The following is a 27678-nucleotide window of genomic DNA, read 5'->3' on the forward strand; positions in this document are numbered from 1 at the left end:
ATTTACTTCAGAATGGAGAGGTTGGATCTTCTTGCAGTCCATGGGACTCTCAAGAGTCTCCTCCAGACCAGAATTCCAAAGCATCAATTCTTCTGCGATCAGCCTTCTTTATGGTCCAGCTCTCACTTCCATACATCACTAACTTAGTATGGTTATCCAAACCTAAAAGTTCAACCATCATTTTACATTTAAGAAATGTCAAAGGTTTCGTCATTGCATCAGCAACATTCTGGCTCCTTTCACAGTACACATGGCATAATTACATTCTGTGCCACGTTACTGTACATTTTACATTCTGATATTTAATTTTGACATGTTTTGATCTTCCTTTAAAATGATCAGATTTAGCAAGAGATGTGGTATATATGCCAGATTATCAATAGAGACCTTTACTGGAGATTCACCTTTCATTCCCATGTCAATCAGTAACTGTTTAAAATAGACCAGTTCACTGCACAACTCACTCAGAGAACAGTGGAGGCTTCAGTGGCTTCAGTGGAGGATACACTTGCAAGACCCTGTTTTTGTGATTTATTAGCTCAGTTTGGGAAAGCTTAATGGAAAAACTTAATTGACTGAACTCTTTTTTTAAATGCAAACTGTCACCTCTTCTTAGGCGGAGGTGACCTGCTTTGGTATGGTCGACCTCTTGGAGCGGCACCTGAGACCATCTGGAGAACAGCCAGCTGTGTGCTACCCTCACCTGTGATTTGTCCTTCTCCAGTTCTCTCACGTGCTCCTCTAACCTCCTATAGGAAGCTGCCTTATACCGTCAGATCATGGGTAGCTGCACCGCAGCAGTGTGTCTTTGGGGCAAAAAACCCCCCGTTACGAGTGGTCATTCCTCAGACTGGCTCTTCTCATTCAGGGCAGAGACAAGGAGGAACCATAAGGAGGGAGGAGAGCCCATCTTCAAGATCTGCTGCCTTCTTCCCAATGTCTGTCTTCATTTTTAAAATTTATGCTTATTCAGGAACTAATGGTTAACAAACTAGGGTTGGGAGGCTGCAGAAAAGGGCAATATAGTGTTCCTAGAGGCAATCTCCAAACAATTTCTGTTAGGGAAATCAACTGCACTCCTGGCCTCAGAGGCGTTTAACCTAATCTTTTGGCGCGGCACCTGAGAATATGTGAGGACGTCAACTTACAGGTGAGTACACACAGTTGGCCCCCCCCCCTGTCATTTACTGCTGGGCTGGGGAGTTCTGTATATATATATATATATATATATATATATATATATATATATATAGCATTACAAAGACTCCCTTTTCCTATTTACACCTTGAGCCGAACTATTTGCTCATATGAAACAACTCTACAGCACCAGCTTTGAGCTGAAGAGAGAACTGAGAATACTTTAAATATATCTATTATACTTTGTAAGACGATGGGTAAACACCTCTCCGCTCCCAGCACCTCTGCCCCAGTGTGTATTATTTCAGTCATCCTGGATAGGTTTGTACACGGAAAAAAACGATGCAAGAATCACAATATTCATTATCTGCCCAAAATTAAGACAAGCCAAAATTTTCACAGAGATCCAGGTTTTAGAATGACTGCTGGTGGTACCCGGAATCTGGACCCCCTTCCCGTGCCTGCAAGCCCCCTCCTTACCTTGGGCTGGTTTGCCGGTTTGCCGGTGACGCACCTCTTGCTCCTTGCAAAGTTTTCCTTCCTTCAGGGAGCTGGGAATGTGAGCAGCCGCCGCTGTGCATTACCTTCTCGGTGTCCTGAATGGAAAAGGCATTTTGCGCTGGGCAGGGCAAAGGACTAGCAGGCTTCTCAGTGGCTTCTCCAGGAAACTCTTGGGTCAGGAACCCGCCAGGCACAGCAGCAGTCTATCTGGGCATCCTATCTGGCATGATGATTAATCCAGACTTGGCAGGGCTAATTCCTTCCTTGGAAACATGCTCACTTAGTTTTGGGGAGGGGGGAGGGGGGAGGGCAAAAAGGCAATACTCGGTCATTGTGTTCCGTTCTAACCCTCCCTCCCCTTCTCCCTCCTTTTTTCATATTCATTTCTAGGTCTGAAGAAAACCCTTCTCCCAAGCCTTGGACTCCACCACCTGAATTTTATTTTAATTCCCCTCCAAATTCTCAGCTAAAGGAATGTTTACAGAGCAGACTGAACGGACTCCTGGAGCAGCCAATGTCTTACCATTATTAATTTTTTTATCTATATAGTATTATTATAAAAAAGACTCCTTTTTTAAAGGAAAATATTTAATATTTATTCTTGCTGCTATATTTTTTTATTTTTGCATCGAGAGCAACAGACTGACTCAGAATCTTAGGAAGCGATCGCTGGATTGGGAAGTATTGGAAAGTCAGAGCTGGGTTTTGGAGAGGTTTGTTTGGGTTTTCTCTTGAAAGGGGGAAAAGAAGGACGGAGGCTGATTTGGGAGGGAGGGAGGCTGCCCTAGGATTGTCTAATCTGGAGAAAAGGCGGGTCCTTTTCCCACACAAGTGCGAGGAAGGAAGCGATTATTTTTTCCCCATGTTCCTATTTTTTAAAATACGTTTTTAAACTGTTGCCGGTTTCCCTTCCGTTTTGTGGGCTCTTTGCCTCAGCCCACAGTGACTCTCCTCTCAGTCTGAAGGAGGGAAGCTGCCCTTTTGTTCAGCCACTGGAGAGGAGCAGAAAAAAAACAACAACCCCTAAAACAGGAAGCCATGATTGATTGGATTTGAGTGATGCCTCACCTTTCAGCTACAAAAGAATCCACAAGGCACCTTTCATTGAAAAAGGAAATAAAAATTAAGAAAGCACAATGCGCATCTGTTGGCTTGATGTGGTTGTAAAAAAACCAAGGAGGAGAGGCTATGGACCCAGGTGAGATACTCACCTGTAAAAGTACCTGGCAGGACAGGTTCCATGTGTCCTCCTTATTTTGCCAGTAGTAGTTCCCGAAGAAGCATTTTTCAACTGGAGGAAATGGTATGGTCGCACCACTCTTATCCCCATACAGGGACAGCATTTATACAAGGCAAGTAGCATGTGGGAGACTAACAGATTCCTCCCTTTGTAGTGGAAGTTCCCTGGTGCGTTGGTTTTAATCAGAGACTGGGAACCTCTGGTCTCCAGGCTGGGTGTGGCCCCTGGAGGCCTCCCAGGGCCACTCTTGCCTGGCCCCACCCTCTCTCCCTCCCGTTCCATGGTGGCCGTAGGAGGGAGGGGGGAAAGCAGCAAACAGCAGGTCCCAGGGGCCTGATCTGGATGAGGACCAAGGTGCAAGGTGGCCATTTAACCCTTCAGTGCGATCCTGAGCTGAATTGTGGCCGCCGGGCTGCCCATCCATAGATCCTCAAAAGCTCACTTAGGTCTCTAGCCCCACCTACTGCTGGAATATTGCCTGCAAAGATTCCCTATCACTCTTCTGAATGATTTGGGAGGAAAACTCAACCAGACTCCTAGGGGACACCGTTGTCCTTCACTGCAAAGCAATATAGCAAGAGGAGATTCTGTTTAACAGGACTTTTTGTCCTTGGGGTGAATTGCTTTCGAAGGCTCCCCACCACCACCACCACTCCCTCCACAAGAACAACCCCCCTTGGCCACCACAGAGGCCTCCTGGTCCTGGAGACGGGCCTGGACCAAAAGCAACATGGAATATCAAAGCGCACTCTGACAAGAGATAAGTCATCATTTTTGGCTATCAAGTCAAAACAGAATCCATTGTGCTTTACGTGACCAATTGGATGAACATCGTTGATTGCTTATTTTGAATTTTTTTAACACACTTTGAGAGATGAACTTCTTGTACTGTTACCCCACAAATGGCAATTTGAAGCTTCATATAAAGAAAAGTCAACATTTCCCCCACAATAATGGTGAGTATTTTTTTATACAAAAAGGATGGAGTGGAATCATGTTTTGGTAGCAACTAAATCAGTTTACTACAGCTGCGGCAACCTTTTCATTCCATTTTTTAAAAAAAACCTGCAATCCTAGACTTGCTTACCTGGGAGTAAATCCCATTGGAATCAATGGCTTTTACTTCTGAGTAGTCGTGTAGGATTGCAGTTACATTTTCAGCCTCTGATCCTTAATGTCACAGATTTTAACAGAAATATTTTGGGATGCATAGCAGTTCTTGTTCCTTTTTAAACTGTTCCCCTCCTGCCCCATGTTTTCTTTTTTAATTTTAAAACACAATAAATACTGTGTACAAAAAAAGTCTGCTAGAGATGCTTTATATACATATTTAAGTTGTATATACTGTATATTTATAAGTGCCATGTTTATATATCCTTCCCCACCCTCTGTGACTTATTTTATGTATGGTCCTTTCTCTCAAAAGAAAGTTATATAAAATATCTATTTTGCTCAGTGAAACCTAATCTGCCTGAACCTGTTTTCTTCCTGTTTCGCTTCATTTCTACACCACACTTTTACACAACCACCACGTCCAGGTGGAGCTTTTAGGGTGGCTGTGATGGGGACAAACAGCCCAGCCTGTGCCCAATTTATTGCACTGGGCAGCGGACTAGCTCAAGACGTTTTGCCGCCCAAAGCGCTGGCACAACGGCAATCTGAGAGGAGCAACCCAGGCTCCTCACATCATCATCCCAGAGTTTGTGGTCTTAGCATTCATGGACATTGCCAAGGATTCCAGGGTGTGCCCTCCCAGTTTGCGGGACATCTCTAAAAATGCTGCCACCCCAAGTGGCTGAATACATTGTTTGTTGAGTTAGGCCTGCCCTCAAGGGACACTTCCATGTCCAGTCAGGTCCCAACACACTGAAAAACAGGCCACAGGTAGAAAGCCACCGAGGTGATTGGCCTTCCATAACTGCCACCATTCCTAGCCTGGGGCCATACTGGGTGGGCTTGATGGGAGTTGGAGTCCAGTAATATCTGGAGCTGAGGCTCCAAGACTTTGGCCACCTCAAGAGAAGAGAAGACTCTCTGGAAAAGACCCTGATGTTGGGAAAGATGGAGGGCACAAGGAGAAGGGACGACAGAGGACGAGATGGTGGGACAGTGTTCTCGAAGCTACCAGCATGAGTTTGACCAAACTGTGGGAGGCAGTGGAAGACAGGAGTGTCTGGCGTGCTCTGGTCCAGGGGGTCACAAAGAGGCGGACACGACTAAACAACAACAATATCTGGAGGGCCACGGGTTCCCCACCCCCTAACGTAGGGGGAGTCCTTGTGAGTAGCAGGAGAAACAAAGGTCTCACACTCAAAGAAACCAAGCACAATATTTGTGAGAGACAGGCAGTGGCATCATCAAACAGGAATCCCTTTCCCTGAACCAGCCCACCCAAAGTTGCAAAAACAGTTTAATAAAGCATCCCTGCTTAGGGAAGCTTTTAATGTTTAATAGGTTATTTTATTTTAGTGTTTTGTTGGAAGCTGCCCAGAGTGGCTGGGGAAACCCAGCCAGATGGGATGTGTGTGTGTGTGTGTGTGTGTGTGTGTGTGTGTGTGTGTATACAGTATATATATATATTATAATAATAATTTATTACTTATACTCTGCCTATCTAGCTGGGTTTCCCCAGCCACTCTGGGCGGCTTCCAACTGAATATTAAAAACAATACAGCATCAGACATTAAAAACCTCCCTAAATATGGCTGCCTTCAGTTGTCTTTTAAAAGTAAAATAGTTGAATTGTTGTTTATTGCCTATTATTATTATTATTATTATTATTATTATTATTATTATTATTCAGCCCCCAACTATTTGCAAAACCTTGCACAATGTTTCGCGCAAAAGGGACATTCCACGGGACCCAGTTCCTGACACCTCCTGGGAGTTAAAGGATCTGGAAGACGTTCCATCCACTTCCTGACACTTGATAACCACACATGGCTTTTCGTTCTTTGGTGGAAACGGCAAATAATTTCTCTTCCTGCTGACAGTCAGTTTGTCCACTATTGTAGTAAAAAGGGGGGGGGTCTCTTCACAGTAGGGATGGGAGAACATTTGACTGTACACACAGCCAGGAACCCCTGAATAGAGGCCCCTTGGAGATGAATTGGCTCCTTGCTTGGCTAAAGCTTTGTCCCCCTGTGCCCGCCCCCAGGAGCAGAGCTCCCTGAACTAACAGAGGAAAGTGTTAATGGGGAAACCATAAGGCAGGCAAGTGAGAAAGGCCTGACCTACCAGCCCTGGGGCAGCTGTTTACAGGCAGCTGTCAACACATGGCTGAGAAATGAGTGTGTCCACTCAGGGTGTGGGTCATGGCTGTCAAGGCTTTGAGATGGGCATGCTGGGGAGTCAGGAAGCTGGCACTCCCATGAAAGGAATGTTTTAAAAAAAATTAAATATATAGTCACTGGTTTAGTAAAAGCATTTCTCCCCCAGTGATTGGGTTTAAACATAGCATCACATGCTGGTAAAAAAAGGGGGGGGGAGGGCACTCTCCATCAGATAGAATTAGAGCAATCAAAAATGACACCTGGTTGCTTTCCATTTACAGGACTAACCTGTAAAAACCATGCCTAGATAGAGCCAAAGATCCAAATACAGTGGTACCTCGGGTTACATACGCTTCAGGTCACATACACTTCAGGTTACAGACTCCGCTAACCCAGAAATAGTACCTCGGGTTAAGAACTTTGCTTCAGGATGAGAACAGAAATCGTGCAGCAGTGGCGCAGCAGCAGGAGACCCCATTAGTGGTGCCTCAGGTTAAGAACAGTTTCAGGTTAAGAACGGAACCTCCAGAACAAATTAAGTTCTTAACCCGAGGTACCAGTGTACCAGGAAGCAAGCCAGAGTCTGGCCTGCCGTGCCTTCTGAACCCAGGCTCCTGTACAAATTGGATGTGCCACTGGGCCACTGCGAGGCCTTGCGCATTTAGCCACATCTGCCTAACAAGGAATGGTACACTGCAAATGTGCGAAGGGCACTCAAAATAACAAAGATTGTTAATAAATAATAATAATAATAATAATAATAATAATAAAAATATTTTTTAAAATTGTATCTTGCCTTTCTTCCATAATGGAAACTGAAGCAGTGGTTCTCAGGTAGTTTCCACTCCAGGCACCTCCCAGACCCAGGGCTGCTTAGCTTCAAAGAGACTTTAGCCTCAGTTGACTTCAGATCATGCTCAATGGTGCATGCTAAGTGCCTAACATTTCAAAACAACGTTTTGTGTAAATGAAGAGGAGCAGCCTGAACAGCTTCAGTTAGCAACACTCGTTACTGGGCATCTAGTGTCATCTAGATGTTCATCCAATTTGCGGTTATAACTCTTCTTTGGCGATCCCTCGTGGCCGAGTAAGAGTACGGTTTTAACAGTGAGTCCGTAAGTGACTGTGGAGGCCAGTTCTGGATCCAGACAACCTTCCACAGTGGGGACATTGGTTTCCGGGCAGGAGTTGATCACGGTGAGGGTTTGCCAAGCGTGCCTTCCTCTTGGCACGTTTCTCCCTTGCGTCCTGAGTTCGAGTGTCTTCAAAGCCCAGGACACCTTTGGTCAAGGCTGTTCTCCAACTGGAGCACTCGCAGGCCAGTGTTTCCCAGTTGTTGGTGTTTATACTACATTTTTTTTAGATTTGCATTTAGTGCGTCTTTAAACCTCTTTTGCTGACCACCAGCATTACGCTTTCCATTTTTAAGTTCGGAATAGAATAGTTGCTTTGGAAGACGATCATCAGGCATCCGCACAACAGGACCAGTCCAACAAAGTTGATGTTGAAGAGTCATTGCTTCAACATTGCTTCATTCATCAACACAACAGCTGTTGCTTCCTCAAACACAAAGCGTCTTACACGCGCACACCTTTGAAGATGGCATAAACAGAACTGCATTGTTCAAAAATTTAATGGAAGATATACACTAAAACGTTATCAAGGACGCAGGTGGCGCTGTGGGTTAAAGCCTCAGCGCCTAGGACTTGCCGATCGAAAGGTCGGCGGTTCGAATCCCTGCGGCGGGGTGCGATCCCGCTGCTCGGTCCCAGCGCCTGCCAACCTAGCAGTTCGAAAGCACCTCCGGGTGCAAGTAGATAAATAGGGACCGCTTACCAGCGGGAAGGTAAACGGCGTTTCCGTGTGCGGCTCTGGCTGGCCATGTGACCCGGAAGTGTCTCCGGACAGCGCTGGCCCCTGGCCTCTTGAGTGAGATGGGCGCACAACCCCAGAGTCTGTCAAGACTGGCCCGTACGGGCAGGGGTACCTTTACCTTTACCTTTATACACTAAAACGTTACCATTGGTTCAGCTGTTCTGTAAGGACCTAAGAACAGCCTGCTGGATGAAGCCAATGGCCTGTCTAGTCCAGCATCCTGTTCTCAGTGGCCAACCCAAAAAGGGGCATCTCCTTGCCCTACATAGAGGTTGTGGGGCTTGAACCCGGGGCCTTTTGCAAGCAAAGGAGGTGCTCTCTATCAGTGACCCACCACAGCCCTTCCCCACAAATGGCTCAGCAACCCCTCGGTGCTTGATCTCTAAAATAAGATGAGCTGGGTTCAAACAAGCCTGGATACTCCGCAGAACTAGGCGCTGCTGCGCTAATCCCAAATATGCTGGTTTAGCTGCAGATACTCAGTATTGCGGAAAAAGTGCTCAGCACACACTGAAAGGATGAGTTGCACATTTATCGCTTGATGCTGCAATGAGCCAACGCTGATTGAACTTTCAAATCAGTCAAGCACAGGACATTTCGGTGGAGTCAGTTCACAAGTACAGCTTCAACTCAGCAAGCAACCTGCCTGCATGTGTGAGTCAGATCTCAGGGGAACATTTCTACCACTTTCGATTTTCCGGAACTGAACCATACCTCAAGTGAAGTAAGTCTGATTTCTGACAATGTTACCAAGGGCCCATCTTAATAAAGCTGATTTATTTAATAAATCTGCATTCCCGTGGCCGGTCTTAATAGGCACACACTTTGCACTCACCCAGAGAGACCCTGCAGATCATTCCAGCAGTGACCCCCAGTGTCTCAACAATGAATCAAGTCATTCTATCACGAAGTTCCAAACTGAGCACAATTCTGTTCCCTGACAGATATAAATTGCTGCTTTCGATTCACTGCTCTCCCTGATATCCCTTGATGTCAGCCCTGTTTAAGGAAGTTTTTAAGGTTTGAAGTTTTATTCTGTTTTTAGTCCTCTGTTGGGAGCCGCCCAGAGTGGCTGGGGAAACCCAGCCAGATGGGTGGGGTATCAATAATAAAAATGATGATGATGATGACGTCCAGGCTTAGAAAGCCTATCTAGCTACATTTCAACAAAGCAAGACTACCATCAACCTGCTTTTAAAAACAGCAAGTTTCTAGATTTTATTGTTGCATGATAGGGGGGAAAGTACAGTGGTGCCCCGCAAGACGAACGCCTCGCAAGACGAAAAACCCGCTAGACGAAAGGGTTTTCCATTTTGGAGGCGCTTCGCAAAACGAATTTCCCTATGGGGTTGCTTCGCAAGACGAAAAAATTCTTGCATCCCCCCGCGGGGGTTTTCCGCTTTTTTCGCCCTTTTCTTAAGCCGCTAAGCCGCTTAGCAGCTGTTCCGCTGATAAGCCGCTTAACAGCTGATCGCTGGAAGCCGCTTGACAGCTGTAGCGCTAATCCACTAAGCTGTCAATGGGCTCGCTTCGCAAGACGAAAAAACCGCTAGACGAAGAGAATCGCGGAACAAATTCTTTTCGTCTAGTGAGGCACCACTGTATAGGCAGGTCTGTACAAAGAAGCCCAGAACAGAGAAGGTGGTCAAAACTGAAGCGGCATTCAAATGTCCTGAAGAAGCTCCCATGGCAATGGCAATTCCCATGCACTTCCAGATGTTGCTACAAATCCCATCATCCCTGTCCACTGACCAGGCTGAAGGAAGCCAAGGTCCAACAACACTGTTAGCTTTCTAATCTGTTAGCTTTCTCTTGACACCAAACTAGCCAGCAAATAAATGAGGAGGTACAGAGCCCTAATCATAATTTGTTTCTTAGGAATAATTTGTACAGATTTGCATATCATTAAAATATTTCTATCCCACCTTTTGTGCCAAAGCACTTGAAGGCAACTTACTGCAGGGGACCACATTTAAAAAACAAACGAAAACCATTAAATCTGCAACATCAGTAAACAAGCATCATTTTGAAAATTAAGACACAGCCAGCAGCAAGAAACTACAAATGCCCTCTGATATAGTCTGCAACCAGAAAGCCTTTGGCAAAGGGGACACGGACACACACACACACCACCCCTGAAAGGAGCGCCATAGCCTGGGAGATACGGTGGGAGAGGGCAGTTGGGGAGGGGGCCCACATGGACAGGCCCCTCCATAGCTGAAACGGAGAGGGGAGTCGGCCCTTCAAGTACACTAAGGACTTATAAAAGCCAAAACGGGGGCCCTTAAACCAATTGGAAGCCAACAAAATGTTTCAGGATTCGGATCATAAGCCTTTCTGGCAACAGCGCCAAGTCGCATTTTCTAACAACAGCGGTTTCCCAAAATCTTGAAAGGGGGCACTATAATTACCAAGGGCTGAGGTCTCTCCCCCCAAAAAAATATTCTGCTGAAGAAGAGACCTTTGTAACTCAAAGACTTGCATGCAAGTTCTTCATCTGCAATCCCTCATAGCCGGGTAAGATTGTCTTCCATAAACACAGTTGTCAGGGTTTCAGGGACAGAGAGCGAGGGGGAGGGGTCCCAGGGTGACGAGGAAGAGGACGACAATGACCCGAGGTTGTCAGTGAGTCCGTCAAGTGAATCCGAGGATTCCCAAAAGGGAGCCCCCCTGGTCAGGCCAAGGGGCAGTAGAGAGGGAAGCAGTCAGAAGCAGGGGAACGAAGAGGGAATCCCCAGTGGGGGTTGGAGATCGGGACCGGCCTCTCCGTCGGAACGGAGTGAAGGGGGTGGAGTTACCAGTGTGTCAGAAGGAGCAGTACAAGCCTCTTAAGCTGGTGCAGGGGCGGGACTGACTCAGAGGGGACTTCAAACATCTAAGGGTAACAGATGCTGAGCCACGGAGCTTGGATGTAACGACAACAATGTTCTTCAAAAAAACCTTTTGTATATAACTTGGACTGGATTTTGGTCTCTTGTGAGCTGGGACCTCGGTGGCTCTGACAGTAAGTCCCCTCCCAAAGAACGCAAAATTTTTTTTTGCAAAGCTCACAAACGGTGACAGCCATGAGTGCGGAGGATCAGCTGACAGCACTGCGAACTACAGTTTCCGAACTCACCGCTGCAGTCCTTGCGTCTCAGAAGAAGCATGACGAAATGGAGAAGCGCTGCCAGGACCTGCAAACAAGGTGGGAGCGTGCAAACAGGGAAGGGTTCCCAGGGTCCAGATCAGAGGGCATTGGACTTGGAAGGCGGGGGGGCAGCCTAGTCACCCACTTCGATGGGAACCTGAAGCACTACCCCAGTTTCAGAGCAGACGTTTTGTATGCATTACACTTGCTTCGTCATGACTTTAAAGATGAGGAGGAGAAAGTGGGGTTTATTGTTTCTCACTTGCATGGGCCGGCCAGAGACTGGTTGCGCAATTTGTGGCGTGAAGATGGCCCTGCCCGCCGCGATTCTGATGAATTCATTAAAGCGATGGATGCCTGCTTCCAGTCAACCGTAGATTTGGATCTTGCACGCAGGGAGATATTTGGACTGCGGCAAGGCAAAGCCACTGTGCGTCAGTACCATTCCAGATTTTTTGCTTTACTGACTGCGTTACGCTGGGAGAAAGACTGCACACCTGTGAGGGATTTGTTCTGGGAGGGTCTCAGCGGTCCCATAAAGGACGAACTTGCCAGGGGAGACAGACCTCAGACCCTGGAGCAGGTGGTGCAGAGGGCTCTGGCGATTGGCATACGTCACGAGGGACGTCCTTGGCACAATGAGGAAGAACGTCAGGTGCGTCCACCAGCGAGGACGTCTTCTTTCATCCCCAGGGAGTTCAGTCAGTCACATCCCTCGCCGCTGGGGAGGCAGGGGAAGGAGCCGATGGAACTTGGTGGTGCTAAGGCTCAAGCAACAGCCAGAGCCCCAGTTTCCGGTGCAGTAAAGGCGAAGCCTCCTAGAGGGACCAGGAAGTGTTACATCTGCGACAGTGCACTGCACATGGCGAAAGAGTGCCCCCAGAGGCTCCAGAAACACACTGCAGCTTTAGCGACGGTAGCTGCAGAAGTGATCCAGGAAGAGGAACCTCAGGGAAACAATGCCTGGCTGCAAGCAGAATTGCTGGGGCTCAGCCAGGCGAATCTGTAGAACAGTCCCCAGCGTCTTTGCAACCCACAGACCCTTTACCACCCAAGCCAGCGGTGCAGCTCACTGCAACACTTCAGTTGCCAAATGGGACCACCCTAGAAGTGCCCCTCACGATCGATTCGGGGAGCAATGCCGATTTCGTGGGGATGCAATTCGTCAAGCAGCATCGCATAGCGCTTCTGCCCGCCACAACGCCTCTGAACGTAGTCACAGTGGATGGCAGGAAATTGCTAGGAGGGCAAGTTGTGCAACAGACACCTCCCATGGTGATGCGGATAGGAGATCACCGAGAAGTCATTAGCTTCAATGTCACCCAACTGTCTGACACGCCTATAGTATTAGGCATGAGTTGGCTGGAGAAACACAGTCCTGTTGTAGCGTGGTACCAACGCCAGATCACCTTTTGCTCATCGTACTGTGCTCAAAATTGCATCCAGTCCTGCCAGGAGGAGGGGGCTGAGCACCAGCTGCGACTTGGCATGGTGCAGGCAGTACCTAGCAAGTACAAAGGGTTCCTGGAGGTTTTCTGCGAGAAGGAAGCTGACCAGTTGCCGCCCCACAGACCTTATGATTGTGCCATCGACCTGGTGCCGGGGGCGCAGTTGCCGACTGCAAAACTGTATTCCATGTCTGAGGACGAGATGCAAGAGCTCAGGGAGTTCATAGAGCACAATTTGAAGCGTGGATTCATCCGGGAATCGAAAGCAGTGGGGGGCAGTCCTGTGTTCTTTGTAAAGAAGAGAGACACGCCCCAAAAAAGACTCATTGTGGATTACAGGTTCATAAACAGTATGACCAAGCCCAAGGCCTTCCCCATGCCCAAGATAGATGATCTCCTAGCAACCGTGAGGAAGGGGAAGATCTTCACCAAATTGGATCTGCGTGGAGCGTATAACCTCATACGCATCCGGGAGGGCGATGAGTGGAAAACGACCATGTTCACGCCTCTGGGCACGTATGAATACAGAGTTATGCCGTTTGGTCTCCAAAATGGATCTCACGTATTCCAAGCCTTTATGCATCACGTGCTAGCGGGACTCCTCTACAAGAAATGTGTGTGTTTCCTCGACGACATCCTGATCTTTTCGGAGACGGAAGAGGCCCACGAGAGGGACGTAAAGGAAGTCCTGCAAAGACTACGGGAACACAGGCTCTACGCCAAGTTAGAGAAGTGCCAGTTTGATGTGACGGAGGTGGATTTCCTGGGCTACAAGCTGTCCGACAAGGGGCTCGCCATGGACAGCGTCAAGGTCCGCGCGGTGTTGGACTGGAAGAGCCCACGCAATCGGAAGGAAGTCCAGAGATTCGTCGGCTTCGCCAACTTCTACCGCAAATTCATCAGAGGTTTTGCAAAGGAGACAGCAGCGATCACGGACACTCTGAGTTCCAAGAAGAAGAGGTTCGTGTGGACGGAACAGGCGGAGCGCTCTTTTCGGAAGCTTAAAAGCCTTTTCGCCTCCGAGGAGCAACTGCTGCACGTGAATCCAGGCAGGCCCATGCGAGTGGAGACCGACGCGTCAGACAGGGCGGTTGGAGCTGTACTCCTGCAAGAAGATCCACATGGAAACTGGAGACCCGGTGCCTTTTACTCCCGAAAGCTCAGCAAGGCGGAGCAAAACTACACCATATGGGACAGGGAGCTGTTAGCCATTCACGCAGCTTTCAAAGCGTGGCGACACTTCCTCATAGGAGCCAAGCACACAGTACAGGTCCGCACGGATCACAAGAACCTAGAGTATTGGCGCACGGCGAAGCTCCAAAGCCAGAGACACATGCGCTGGGCGGAATTCTTCGCGGATTTCGACTTTCGGATAGAGTACATCCCAGGAGATTCCAACGTTATAGCCGATGCGCTATCCAGGAAACCGCAATATCTCGATGAAGCGGCGCCAGTAGCAGCCAAGCACATTTTCGCACCGCAGGCGTGGTCGTGCGCTGCCATCGCAGTAGATCTGGACGCGGTGCGACGCGCGTTGCAAGTGGATCAGTTCGCACAGTCCAAAATGGAGGAGTTGCGCAGAGGTGTGCAGAGTGGAGAAGAGTTCCAACTGCGCGACGGACTGCTAACTCGCAAAGGTGCCCTCTACGTGCCAAGCGACGAGCTTCGCGCAAAGGTTCTGCAGCAGTTGCACGACGCCCCCAGTGCTGGCCACTTCGGTAAGGAGAAGACAATAGAACTGGTGGCAAGGGACTTTTGGTGGCCCCGGATGCGCGGAGAGGTAGCGGATTACGTCGCCAGGTGTGACACTTGTCAGAGGTTCAAGCCAGTACACCAGAAGCCAGCGGGGCTGTTGGAACCGCTGGAAACGCCACAGCAACCGTGGGAGAGGGTAGCCCTGGACTTCGTTACTGACCTGCCCAGCTCCAGAGGGAAGACAGCGGTACTGGTGGTTGTGGACCTGTTCACCAAGATGGCGCACTTCATTCCGTGCGCAAAGGTGGCGACGGCGGAACAGACTGCCAAACTCTTCATTGATCACGTGTTCAAGGTGCATGGGCTGCCGCAGTCCATCCTGTCCGACAGGGGGCGCCAGTTTGTTTCCAATTTTTGGCAGAAGCTTTTAGGTATCCTGAACGTCAAGATCAACCTTACGTCGGCGAGACACCCACAGACCAACGGCCAAGCTGAGAGGGTCAACGCGATCATGCAGCAGTACCTGAGATGTTACGCCAATCAGCGACCCGCAGCTTGGGTGGACTACCTGCCGATGGCAGAGTTTGCCTATAACAACACGAAGCACGCGTCCACGGGGGTGACGCCGTTCTTCGCGAACAACGGTCGGCATCCCAGAACCTTCCCGGGGTTCGGGGCACCGAGAGAGGGGGTGCCGCAAGAAGCCGACCAGTTTGCAGCGGAGCTGCAGGAGGTGCACGAAGAGTTGCGGAGACATTTGGAACTGGCCAAGCAAGCATATAAGGTGCAGGCAGACAAAAACAGGAGAGCGGGGGAGGAGATCCAGGTGGGGGACTGGGTGTGGTTAGCCGCCCAAGCCATGCCAGCCAAGTCGTTGGCCAAGAAGAAGCTAGGGCACAGGCAGTTAGGGCCGTACCAAGTGGAGGCTAAGATCAACCCTGTAGCCTTTCGACTAGCCCTCCCCGAAGGTTCCAGAGTGCATCCGGTATTTCATAGGTCGGTGCTCACCCCCTACAAGGCACCGCACAGGTTTCAGGAGTCTGAAACAGTCCCGCAACTACACACTAAGTCACAGGAGAGGGAGAGGGCGCCTAGGGCCGAACCACTCAACGAGGTCACAGAAATCCTGGACTCGAGATGGGGGGAAGAGGGGGTAGAATACTTTCTAGCCACAGAGGGCACTCCAGCCAGTGCCAACGGTTGGGTGCCGGGCTACGCTTTAGACGAACCTCTTCTAAAAGACGAGTTCCATGCCCTTTTCCCGCATAGACCCATGCCAGCCGAGTACTTTGATGACTGGCTCTTTACGCCCACACTCTCAGGCAGTACTTTCCGGGGTTTTTCTTCAGCCGAGGAGAGAACGCCAGAATCTAGCCCGCCCAGGGGATCGTGCTCAGGGGTGGACACAGAAACCTCCTATTGGTGGGACGAGCAACCAGAGGAGGACTGGCGCAGGAAATGGCTGACGGGACCTTGGCCGGCAGCACCAGACGAGGTACCAATGGAAGAGGGAGAAGAGAACACTTTGGGTCAAGAACCCGAATTCGAACACTCATACACCGAACTGCAAGCAGAGGATATGCAGGTACACAACCTGTATCCTGCATCCACCTCCGAAGAGCTGCAGCTCCTACAACCTGCACCCGATGGGCGGGAGGGGGGAAGGGGGGCTTCAAGGGGGGGATGGATGTCAGGGTTTCAGGGACAGAGAGCGAGGGGGAGGGGTCCCAGGGTGACGAGGAAGAGGACGACAATGACCCGAGGTTGTCAGTGAGTCCGTCAAGTGAATCCGAGGATTCCCAAAAGGGAGCCCCCCTGGTCAGGCCAAGGGGCAGTAGAGAGGGAAGCAGTCAGAAGCAGGGGAACGAAGAGGGAATCCCCAGTGGGGGTTGGAGATCGGGACCGGCCTCTCCGTCGGAACGGAGTGAAGGGGGTGGAGTTACCAGTGTGTCAGAAGGAGCAGTACAAGCCTCTTAAGCTGGTGCAGGGGCGGGACTGACTCAGAGGGGACTTCAAACATCTAAGGGTAACAGATGCTGAGCCACGGAGCTTGGATGTAACGACAACAATGTTCTTCAATAAAACCTTTTGTATATAACTTGGACTGGATTTTGGTCTCTTGTGAGCTGGGACCTCGGTGGCTCTGACAACAGTCTTAACAGTGAGTCCGTAAGTGACTGTGGAAGCCAATTCTGGATCCACACGTCCTTCCACAGTGGGGACATTGGTTTCCGGGCGGGAGTTGATCCCGGTGAGAGTTTGCCAAGCATGCCTTCCTCTTAGCACATTTCTCCCTTGCGTCCTGAGTTCGAGTGCCTTCAAAGACCAGGACACCTTTGGTCAAGGCTGTTCTCCAACTGGAGCGCTCGCAGGCCAGTGTTTCCCAATTGTTGGTGTTTATACTACATTTTTAAAGATTTGCCTTGAGAGTGTCTTTAAACCTCTTTTGTTGACCGCCAGTATTATGCTTTCCCTTTTTAAGTTCGGACTAGAGTAGTTGCTTTGGAAGACGATCATCAGGCATCCACACAACAGGACCAGTCCAACGAAGTTGATGTTGAAGAATCACCATTTCAACACTGGTGATCTCCTTGATAAAGAGTTTTGTGAAACCCTAAAGTCTGCATTTGCCTACAACACCGGTGGTCTTTGCTTCTTCCAGTACACTGATATTAGTACGCCTGTCTTCCCAAGTGATGTGTAAGATTTTTCAGAGACCCCGTTGATGGAATCTTTTGAGGAGTTGGAGATGGCGTTTATAAGTGGTCCATATTTCACAGGCATACAGTAAGGTTGGTGGTACAGTAGCTTTGTAAACAAGCATTTTGGTTTTCCTGCAAATGTCCCGGTCCTCAAACACTCTGTACTTCAACCGGGAGAAAGCCGCACTCGCAGAGCTCAGGCGATACTGGATTTCGGCATGCAACTTACAGCAGCCACTTAGCACTGCCTGCCTCTCTCTTCTCCCTGCCTTTCCACCTTAAAACAACTCTTCCCGGCCCTTCCCAAGTCCCTCCTCCCCTTGCAGTGGATTAGCTGTCTGGCTTTGATAACAGCTGCTGGGAGTGTGTGCGTGTGTGTGGCTGTCTGCTGAAGTTGGTAGGTGTCCTGATATTAATATAGATGCACACACACAGAGAGAGGCACACCCTGTAAACAGCTTTGGCTGCCCTGGAGGAGAGTCAGAAGTGCTTCGAGATGGGAGGCCAAACTTCTCAGCTCTTCACCGTCCCTGAGCAGCAGGAGATCATGAAAGAAACCGGCTGTACGGGAAAACTTTATAAGAGAGAACGGTTTGCTTTCCTTCTTTTCACGAATAGAGGGGGGAAATGGGGGAGGAGGGAGTTTGCAACAGAGCTCGGAATTGTTTTAAACCCCGTTCCCCAAAATGAGAAGCCCACCTGCCTTGTGGCGCATTTGCTCTCCTCTTTGCCAAGCCCACAGACCAGCCTTAGATCTCTGGATCTGTCCCAGGAGGAGACTTGGCTTTGCTGGAAGAGAGAGATGTCCTGGCTGCTCCAGACTTTACGCAAGGGGTGGGAATCGTGGCCAGTGGGTTTGGGCAATCTCATAGGAGGGAAAGATCCAGCACTTGTGGAGAAGAGCCTGTTGACCAGAGAGAATCAGAATCGGGACTTCATAGCTGAAGCACTGCTCAGTTTGGAAGCTGGGAGGAAAGGGGTGTTGGGACTTCCGAGATCCAGATCAAAGCACAGGGCAGGGAGCAATTTAAGAGGAGATGAAAGGGGGGCAGCAGCTGCCATGATGCCAACGCACCCCTCTCACCTTGAGCCAGAGAGGGAACAGGCACTGGGAGAAGAGGCTAATCCGGATTTTCGGGTTCCAGCGTTCTGGGCCTGTCCCGTTCCAGCCTCACCCCAGCGGGGCCACCCGCCTCCTGTCGCCAGCTCAGGGCACAGAGCAGAGGTGAGGTGACTGATGGAGATCAGAGATCCACAAAGTCTGTTCCCAGCCAAGGAAATGGGAGTAAACGACAGCGCATCAGCTAGTATTGTGTGAGTGCAGAACTTCTGGACAATTTGCAGCTGTGGAAGAAATCTTGTTTTTTTCCTCTTGTTCTGATGAGTCAGCCAAAAGCAGAGACTTGGGACACGGGAATCTTTCATCAGGGACGCGGTGTGCGGTTAGTTTGGGGGAGATCATCATGCTCCTGGGGTGGAATGTGATCCTCCCCCCTGCCCCTTTAAAGAGTTATTTTACCAAGTTTTGGGTGAAAAATGAACTGTTGCTTTTGAGCTTGGCACTGTGCCCCACCCAAAGCCTTGCATCTTATCTGGCAGCTGGCTTCTTATTGTTTACAAAATCTCCAGAGGAGGAAAGGGAGGGGAGGGGGCTGACTTTGAGATTTCCGTCCTGTTCCCCACTTCAACAAGTGGGGGGGGGGTGTATTAAATTCCCTCAGCAGGGGGTAGAAGGTTTGGATGTGTGTGCTTTAAACCCAGTGTTGTCACCAACTTCTTTTATTATGCTGGGCTTGTCAGGGGCTTCCCTGGAGAGAAGATGCAGCAGATTTCAAAGCAACAAGTGCTGTGCCAGGAATAATAGTCACAGTGGCACCCTCCATTTCCCATCTGCCCCAGTTAGCATGGATAATGGGAGGTTGGGGGGGGGGGGGAGACACCAGACTGACAACCTTTGCTCTATACCTTTTCCCATTTCATCTGGTACTTGGAACTTTAGTTGCTGCTAAAATTCATTTATAGGGACGCGGGTGCCGCTGCAGTCTAAACCACTGAGCCCCTTGGGCTTGCCGATCAGAAGGTCGGCGGTTCAAATCCCGCGACGGGGTGAGCTCCCGTTGCTCGGTCCCGGCTTCTGCCAACCTAGCAGTTCGAAAGCACACCAGTGCAAGTAGATAAATAGGTACTGCTCCAGTGGGAAGGTAAACAGCGTTTCTGTGCAATGCTCTGGTTTTGCCAGAAGCAGCTTAGTCCAGACGAATCTGATCACCAGCCCTCCCTCAGGCCTGCGACCTTCTTTTCCCCAGCAACCACGTTGCATGGTCCCCACGTGGACCAGGAGACTGCCCTGAATCTGGACAGTCTGTTCCCATTTCCTTGCAATGCAGGCGTGCTCAAGCCTGCTCTCCAAGTTTCAAACAGTTCGCCTTTAGTTTCAGGGGAATGTTAATTGCATCTGGCTTCTTCCTTTTTTAAAAAATACGTTCGTTTCAAGGTCATTATACCTGCTGCTCATGGCACTTTCTTGGCTAATCATTAAACCTCTCCTTTCCTCTTGCACCCAGTCTCGGAAGCTAATGTTATGCGCCTTTACCAGCGCTTCCAGGCATTGGACAAAGATGAAAAAGGCTTCCTCAGGTAAAGAAGAGGGAAGGGAAGGGAAGGGAAGGGAAGGGAAGGGAAGGGAAGGGAAGGGAAGGAAGAGGATGGCAATCTGAGAACAAGGAAGGAACTCAGAGGCCTCCGTCTGAAGACATTGCCCCACAACCACCACCCCACTGACCTTTACACAGTAGAGATTCAGACAGCTGAGTTGAGATTTGTGCTTTTCCTAACCTGCCATGTTCTATTCTACTTGTGGACATGATATAGCCATGGGAACAGGGAGGACACAATTCACACGAGAAGTTTTTTGTTCTTAAATTAAAAATAAAGAAATATGAACTCTTCTTCAAGCGCTATTTCTCCATTTTCTTCTTCCAAGACTGGTAAAAGGTTTTAAAGTTTGATTCAAGAGCATTCAATAAATACAGAACTAAATACGTCAGAGCAAATTGGTAAAAAAATAATGACACATTAAAGGTGAGCGGAGTGGCAATAGGTTCCCCCGTCCAATGTGACAGAGCACAAGTCAGAAACATACTGCTCTAGAATTCTGTGATTCCAAGAGTCAGCAGAGTAGAATTAAGAACAATTCACACCTGCAGAGAACAGCAGTTCTGCTCTGTTCTGGGGGTCTTATTAAGTTAGTTTTTCTGCAGGCAGAAGACCCGCAAGAGGGGAAAATGCAGAAAACGCAGCGGAGACAGGGATTTTCATAACAATGTCACGCTGATGCCCAATTAAAAAGTTAGTAAACGCAGGAAGGATATCCCATAGTAAATGCCTACAGAAGCCCCTTAGCCACTGCTTTTGACCACCAAATTCCTGCTCATTTGTCAACACCTGATGTATTTCAGTTTTACAGTGCTTCATCCAGCTGACATAGGATGTTAGGGTGCCCTGGCAGAAACAACAACGTTATCACCACAGCTTTCTGCACAACATCTGGGTGACAGATTTAGGGATGCAGGAGTTGAACACGGCCCCTGAGCTCCCAGTACGTTTAGTAGGCTGGTCTCTGCTTTGAAAAGCAGTGCAGAAACTTTTATGGTTGTCCACTTCTCAAGTACTTAGGAGGACTGTAGCAGGAAGAGAGGCAATGTGGATTCAAAATATTCGCTGCCCAGACACTGAGGTCCAGCTCCAAGAGCCTTCTGGCAGTTCCCTTGCTGCGAGAAGCCAAGTCACAGGGAACCAGGCAGAGGGCCTTCTCGGTAGTGGTACCCGCCCTGTGGAACGCCCTCCCACCAGATGTCAAAGAGAACAACTACTACCAGACTTTTAGAAGACACCTGAAGGCAGCCCTGTTTAGGGAAACTTTTAATGTTTAATAGACTATTGCATTTTAATATTCTGTTGGAAGCCGCCAAGAGTGGCTGTGGAAACCCAGCCAGATAGGCAGGGTATAAATAATAAATTATCATCATTATCATCATCATCATCATCATCATCACTGCAGGCCAGTCAAAGGAGGCGGGTGTGGGGTTAACAATTACACAGACGGCGCCTGAGCCGAACGGAACGAGTCGCCATGTCTCATACAATTTTGCTTGTTCAACCTACCAAACAATTACACAGACTTCGCACCAGGAAGACAAAGAAACCTTGGGGGGTTTTCTGACTACGACCTGAATTCCTTTTATGTGTTTCCCCCCTGCTCGTTTTGGTCATCAGCCACTTCAGATATTCACTGTGAACAGAAAATCTGGATGGAATAAAATAAAATAATAAATGAAAACCTAACATAAGCCCCCTTTGAGTTGTGGGGGTTGGGCTAGATACCCCTTGGGGATCCCTTCCAATTCCGTTGCTAAACCTTATACGTTCTGTTATAGCTATGTTTTCTCCCTCCGCAGCAAAGATGACTTCGAAGGGATTGGAGAACTAGCAGTGAACCCCATTGGCGACCGGATCATTGATGCCTTCTTCCCAGATGGGTGTGTATGGGTGTGGGTGTGGGTGTGGGTGTCTTGTGTGTAGGGAAGTCTCTGGCCCTGCCCAGTGCCATAAAAAACAGAAACTGCCCTCGCTTGCCCTTGCCCTCACTTCAGCACCCTCTCCTCTTCTAACAATACAGGGAATCAGACCTTAGTGCACAAGAATGATTCTAGAGTCCATTCTATGATTCAGGGTACTGCAAGAGCCAAGTGTGCCTGGAGGGTTCTTCCGCTCCCTGCTGCTTCTTGGTTCTAGTCTATTATGTTCTTCCACAGACGCATTTGCTCTTGGCGAACATCCACAAGGAACATCTCCCAGCCCCAATTCCCAAGTCTCATGAAAGGGCTCATCCTGTGTCTGCCTGAGAGCCACACAGAGTTCCTGCGTTGTCGCTGAGACCCAGCCAGGCAGGAGTGGCCCTTGCAGGCAGTTCCCCAAAGTCCACACAAAGAGAAATCACAGGACTGAGAGGTGTGAGGCAGACACTGGCCTTGTCCAATGTAATCAAGGCTTGCCTCTTTTGCAGCCCTGATGCAAATGCATAATTAAGAAACACCCTCAGGCTGATCAGGCTTCCTCAAGCAGTGGCATGCTAAAGAGAGGAAAGGAAGTACCGTATTTTTCGCTCCATAAGACGCACCTAGTTTTTAGAGGAGGAAAACAAGAAAAAAAAATATTCTGAATGAAACAGTGGATGTATGATTTTTGTGGTTCATGCGGTGGCCACAGACATGTCATCTGATGGTGAATTTGGGGTGACCCAATGCAAAAATCCTGAGGATCCATGTGGGTCCGTGCTTTGTAACCACATTTTTGCGCCACTGCAGCCCCACGAAACAGTGGGTGGGTGATTTTTTTGGTGCAGGCTGTAGCCCTGGACATGCTATGTGATCTGATGGTGAATTTGGGGTGACCCAGTGCAAAAATCCTGAGGATCCATGGGCTTTTACCTCCCCCCTCCCAGGCAGCCTCTGCTAGAGTCCCTTATCTCTCTTCCGATCCCACCGATCAGCTGCTTCCTTTCAACACTCCCTTCCCTCTTGTTTGCCTTAGTGTCTTTACCTTAACTGGAGCAGTTTTTTGCTCCTCCTTTTCTCCTAATTTATCTCCTCATTGCTTTAATCTTCCTGTCTCCTCTCCTTGCAAGTTCGCTGTCTTTACCTCCCCCCCCCCCCCCGGCAGCCTCCTTTATTGCTAGCATCCCTTATCTCCCTCCTGGCTCCAGGGACCACGCATTCGCTCCATAAGACGCACAGACATTTCCCCTTACTTTTTAGGAAGAAAAAGGTGTGTCTTATGGAGCGAAAAATACGGTAGCTCAGGAGCACAACATCTGCTTTGCATGCAGAAAGTCTCAGATTCAAACTCTAAGCATCTCCAGTGAAGGCAATGCAGAGCTAGATGGGACAGCAGATTCCCGTGTTCCTTCCTAGTAGGTAAGATTCCACAAAGGGTCTTGTTTCTCCCTAGGAGAGAGACTACGGACTTCCGGACATTCACTCGTGTGCTGGCCCACTTCCGGCCAGTGGAAGGACCCGGAGGCTCGCAGAATGCTAACAGCCGGCTTAGCAAACTGAAGTGTGAGTGAATATAATGGGTGTCCCAGGGAAAACAACTACAGGAGGGCGCCAAGAAGTACCCCTTGTAGCTGTAAGGGCGAGACGCTTGGTTGATTTCATTTAAATGAAAACCGAAACACAGAGTTCTGCAGTCACTGCCAAGTTCCCCAGTTATGCTGTGCAGTAACAAAAGCACAGCATGCACCTGCAACCTGGGTGCTTAATGTCCACCCTTAAGCTGGACAGATCTGTGGGCCGGGCCGGCAGCACAACATGGTGTCTCGCCCTAAACATTCCCCATTGCTAACCTCCCCCCCTGTTGTTCTGGTTCCTGTTTAGTTGCTTTTCAGCTCTACGACCAAGACAAGGATGGAAAGATCTCCCGAGCAGAAATATTACAGGTAACTCTTGCAAACAACTGGGGAAAGCTGCAAGGGTGGGGAAGGGATGTGCGTATGAAGAATTAAAACCAGGGAGGGGCAGTGCTTAAAGATGTTACCCAAAGGCAAATATATCCTGCCCCCTAAACCTCAATGGAGGAGGAGAGCTGGCGTCACCCTGACAAAAGGAATCTGCTCTCTACATGCACTTTTTAAAATTCATATGTACCAGGCTAGAAACGTCTTGGGCTCAAAGCTAACTGTTGGAAGACTCAGGATGGATAAAAGAAAGAACTTATTCATGCAGCACATAGTTAAACTGTGGAACTCGCTGCCACTGGAGACAGTGACGGCCACCTACCTGGATGGCTTTAAAAGAGGACAGGGCAAATTCACAGAGTGCAAGGCTGTCCTTGGCTACTACCGATGATGGCTATGTACTGCCTCCATGGTCAGAGGCCGTAATGCTTCTCAATACCAGTTGCTAGAGGGACGCGGGTGGTGCTGTGGGTTAAACCACAGAGCCTCTTGGGCTTGCTGATCAGAAGGTTGGCGGTTCGAATCCCCGTGACGGGGTGAGCTCCCGTTGCTCGGTCCCTGCTCCTGCCCACCTAGCAGTTCGAAAGCACTTCAAAGTGCAAGTAGATAAATAGGTACTGCTCTGGTGGGAAGGTAAACGGCGTTTCCGTGTGCTGCTCTGGTTCGCCAGAAGCGGCTTAGTTATGCTGGCCACATGACCTGGAATCTGTACGCCGGCTCCCTCGGCCAGTAAAGCGAGATGAGCGACGCAACCCCAGAGTCGTTTGCGACTGGACCTAACGGTCAGGGGTCCCTTTACCTGAGAGAGCTGCTGTTGTGCTTGAATCCTGCTTTCAGGTTTTGCACTGGGCATCTGGTTGGCCACTCAGAGAACAGGATGCTGGACTATCCAAGCCATTGGCCTGATCCAACAGGCTCTTCTTACATTGTGAAGGTCACAAGTGATTATCGTGCCAGGAACCCCAGGAAATTTATCCAAGGACATCGGTGCAGAAGCACACCCATGTTTGTGCTCCAGCCGTCGGCAGAGCAAAGCTTTAGTCCCTCATCTTGATGAAGGCGGAGGATTAGGGAGAAGCAGCGCCCTTAAGAACCCCTCATCTCTCTGGCTACTCCTCTTCCCCAACCCCCAGGTGCTGAGAATGATGATTGGGATCGAGGTGACGGATGAGCAACTCGAGAGCATCACAGACCGAACCATCCAAGAGTCTGATAAGGATGGAGACAACGCCATCTCCTTTGAGGAGTTCGCAAAGGTCTGGGATAGGGGAGGTTCTTCCACACTGGCCATTCCCAGGTAGTGCCCTCCAGATGTTTTGGCCTCCAACTCCCATCAGCCCACAGATGGGAGCAGGAGAACAAAACATCTGGAGTGGGACCAGCTTGGGGAAGGCTGGTCTATGCGCTGCAGAGATATGGACCCTGAGGAACATAAGTTTAATTTCCAGTCATTTTTTTAAAAAAGCCAAAGATATCGGACAAGTGGATCTGTGTCTTCAAGGCAGCCATAGCCCAGGTGTGGAGAACCTCAGGCCTGGGGGTTGAATGTATCCCTCCACACCCTTCTATCTGTCCCTCAGGACTCTACCCAAAATACTCCATCCTCTCTCCCCAGGCCACACCCACTCACACACACACACACGTCCTCTGAACTCTGCCTGGATGGCAGAGATGGTTGTGGGAATGTGTGCATGTAGAAGCTGTCCCACAAAGGTAACATTTACATTTATTGTCCCACCAAAGATATCATGTGATCCCCAGAAGATTTCCCAGAAGGGGGCCATGACCCTTGGGCTGAAGGCAGGGAAGGCGGGGTATAAATAAAATTTATTATTATTTATTGTTACTATTATTATTAAGGAGGTCCCGCACCCCTACACTAGCCCCTCGCGGGCACTCGTCTCCTTAACCCTCAGAGGCACACACTGAAATTATCCTTCAGTCATGTTTTCCAGGATTGGGGTTCAGGCCATGAAAAGCAGTTCTAGGTCTGAGAAAGGCTAAAAAGCCCCAGTAAAGCTTTTTTTTTTTTTTTTTTTGGTAACGCCAATCTTCTCCACTTTGCTTTGCAGTCTGTGGAAAAGCTGAACATTGAACAGAAGATGAGCCTCCGGATCCTGAAGTGATCCATCAGGGACCAGAGAAACCCCTGACAACTTGGGAAATGAACAAGTCTGGCTCCTGACAGCAAAGGATGGAGTTGCAAAAACATGTGGGATACTGTCAGATCTCAGCTCTGCTCCTGATGGGCCGCAAAGAAACCAAATTAGAGATCTCCATCTAACAAAGATCCCTCACTGACACCAAGATGGGATCAGGAGCTGTTGACCAACGGAGGCCTGCCATTCTGTCTGCCGTGTCTAAGCAGACCTCCATGACAATATTTCATCTAGAAGCGGCACTACCTTTTTCCCATTTTCTGAGAAGCTGTGCAATCCCTACGCCATGCACTAAAATACACATCAAACCAGATTTTCTTTTTCTTAACAGGAGGGTGCAGAAAGCAACTCTGGCACCCTCCCCTCCCCATTCGTTGCAAGCGAGCCCAAAGTCGTAACCTTGTAAAGAAACCGTGGAGCATCATGCAAAGATTTCAGAATGCAGTTGGGGCCTAAAATGATTACTTCCTTTGGAAAAGCCCCCAACAGCCTGGGGTGGGGGGCGTGGGAAAGAGGAGTTCATACTTTTGAGACCTCCCCTCCTTTTACGAAAAGCTTCGCAAAGGCAGTAGAATTTAATGCTGCCAGACAGCAAACGAACGAGTCAGAATTCATTTCCGGGAGATTTGATTTCAAGGTTTCATCAAAAAGGTAATACAAACTGGAACTGTGGCACTGGTATCTGAAAACCAGTTATCATTCTTCGATCGCATTTTCATTCATTAAAAGATACGCAGATTGCATCCACACAAAGCTGGAAGTGGTTTTAAATTATCTGCCCTATTTTATTTCCATTCTTGCATTCTGCAGCTACGTAGTAAGTATGTAGGAAGCTGCCCTGTACCAGGTCAAGTTTCTTCTCTTCTCTGGAGAGCAGCGGCTCTTGGGGGACGGGGAGGGGGACGTGTCTCACGCAGGAAAAGGTTCTTTCCCGTCACTCTGTACCCGATGCTTTGTGTTGAAGCAACTCCCCTAGGAGGAAAGGTTTCAGGGCTTTTAGAGCCAAAGGAAGAGGTGATGTAACAGAGGTGTATAAAATTATGAACAGCATGGCAAACAAGGGCAGAAAGAAGTTTTTCCTCCCTCTCTTGTACAGTGGTACCTCAGGTTACATATGCTTCAGGTTACAGACTCCGCTAACCCAGAAATAGTACCTCGGGTTAAGAACTTTGCTTCAGGATGAGAACAGAAATCATGCAGCGGTAGTGCAGCAGCAGCAGGAGGCCCCATTAGCCAAAGTGGTGCTTCAGGTTAAGAACAGTTTCAGGTTAAGAACAGACCTCCAGAACGAATTAAGTTCTTAACCCGAGGTACCACTGTAATCCTAAAACCTTGTGGGCATCCATTGCAGCTGAATGTTGGAAGATACGGGACAGAAAAAAGAAAGGATTTCTTTACACAGCAGACAGTTAACCTGCAGCAGCAGGAAGGGGTAGCCAACAATCTACATGGCTTTAAGAAAGGATTTGACAATTTCACGGAGAATAAGACTATCAATGGCTGCTAGCTGTGATGGCTATTCTCTGCCTCCACAGTTATGCCTCTGAATATCAGTTTCTGGAAAGGGAAGCGTGTTCTTCTACTCGCATCCTGCCTGCAGGTTTCCCACAGACAACTGGATGGCTATTATTAGAACTGGGTGTTGGACGAAATGGGCCACTGGCCTGATCCAGCAAGCTCTTCTTGCGTGTTTAAGAAAAGGGATGCCCTGCCAGCTTGGGACCTTCTGCATGCAGAACAAGGGCGGCTCTGCCACTGAGCTAGGCGTCTCCCTCTCTCCTTTATGTTTCCCACATCTTTGATGCTTGGTCTGTTGCTGTTTGTTGTTTAGTCGTTTAGTCGTGTCCGCCTCTTCGTGACCCCCTGGACCAGAGCATGCCAGGCACTCCTGTCTTCCACTGCCTCCCGCAGTTGGGTCAGACTCATGCTGGTAGCTTCGAGAACACTGTCCCACCATCTCGTCCTCTGCCGTCCCCTTCTCCTTGTGCCCTCCATCTTTCCC

The 27678-nt window shown here is 49.2% G+C and overlaps 2 protein-coding genes across 4 annotated transcripts in view; both read left to right on the forward strand.

Moving 5' to 3' along the window:
- Positions 1–4339, forward strand: part of DLL3 (delta like canonical Notch ligand 3) — a 162330-nt gene extending 157991 nt beyond the window's left edge. For both annotated transcript variants that reach the window (XM_083753868.1, XM_083753869.1), the window contains one exon: positions 2029–4339. In XM_083753868.1, coding sequence (XP_083609994.1) covers positions 2029–2034 — 6 coding nt within the window. In that variant the 3' untranslated portion in view covers positions 2035–4339. The remainder of the gene's footprint in view (positions 1–2028) is intronic.
- A 13039-nt stretch (positions 4340–17378) lies between these two features.
- On the forward strand, positions 17379–26429 carry LOC310851740 (calcineurin B homologous protein 2-like). 2 transcript variants are annotated; one of them, XM_083754408.1, is made up of 7 exons: positions 17379–17563; positions 19565–19637; positions 21458–21538; positions 23010–23119; positions 23438–23499; positions 24651–24773; positions 25590–26429. In XM_083754408.1, the coding sequence occupies exons 1-7, from the start codon at positions 17497–17499 to the stop codon at positions 25641–25643; spliced, it is 570 nt and encodes a 189-aa protein (XP_083610534.1). In that variant the 5' UTR covers positions 17379–17496; the 3' UTR covers positions 25644–26429. The 2 variants fall into 2 exon arrangements, with proteins under 2 accessions (XP_083610534.1, XP_083610535.1); XM_083754409.1 differs by having other exon boundaries at positions 17432–17591.
- Positions 26430–27678: the final 1249 nt, after the last annotated feature.

The sequence above is a fragment of the Podarcis gaigeae genome (assembly GCF_964106915.1).
Source record: "Podarcis gaigeae genome assembly, chromosome: 8".
In the NCBI taxonomy this organism is placed as follows: domain Eukaryota; kingdom Metazoa; phylum Chordata; class Lepidosauria; order Squamata; family Lacertidae; genus Podarcis; species Podarcis gaigeae.

Excerpts from the sequence above, each read along its gene's own strand:
- LOC310851740 (XM_083754408.1), top strand. The coding sequence starts at position 17,497 with ATGGGAGGCCAAACTTCTCAGCTCTTCACCGTCCCTGAGCAGCAGGAG. Across the intron at positions 17,564-19,564 it reads GATCATGAAAGAAACCGGCT|TCTCGGAAGCTAATGTTATG; the intron begins GTACGGGAAAAC and ends TCTTGCACCCAG. Across the intron at positions 23,120-23,437 it reads CCGGCTTAGCAAACTGAAGT|TTGCTTTTCAGCTCTACGAC; the intron begins GTGAGTGAATAT and ends GTTCCTGTTTAG.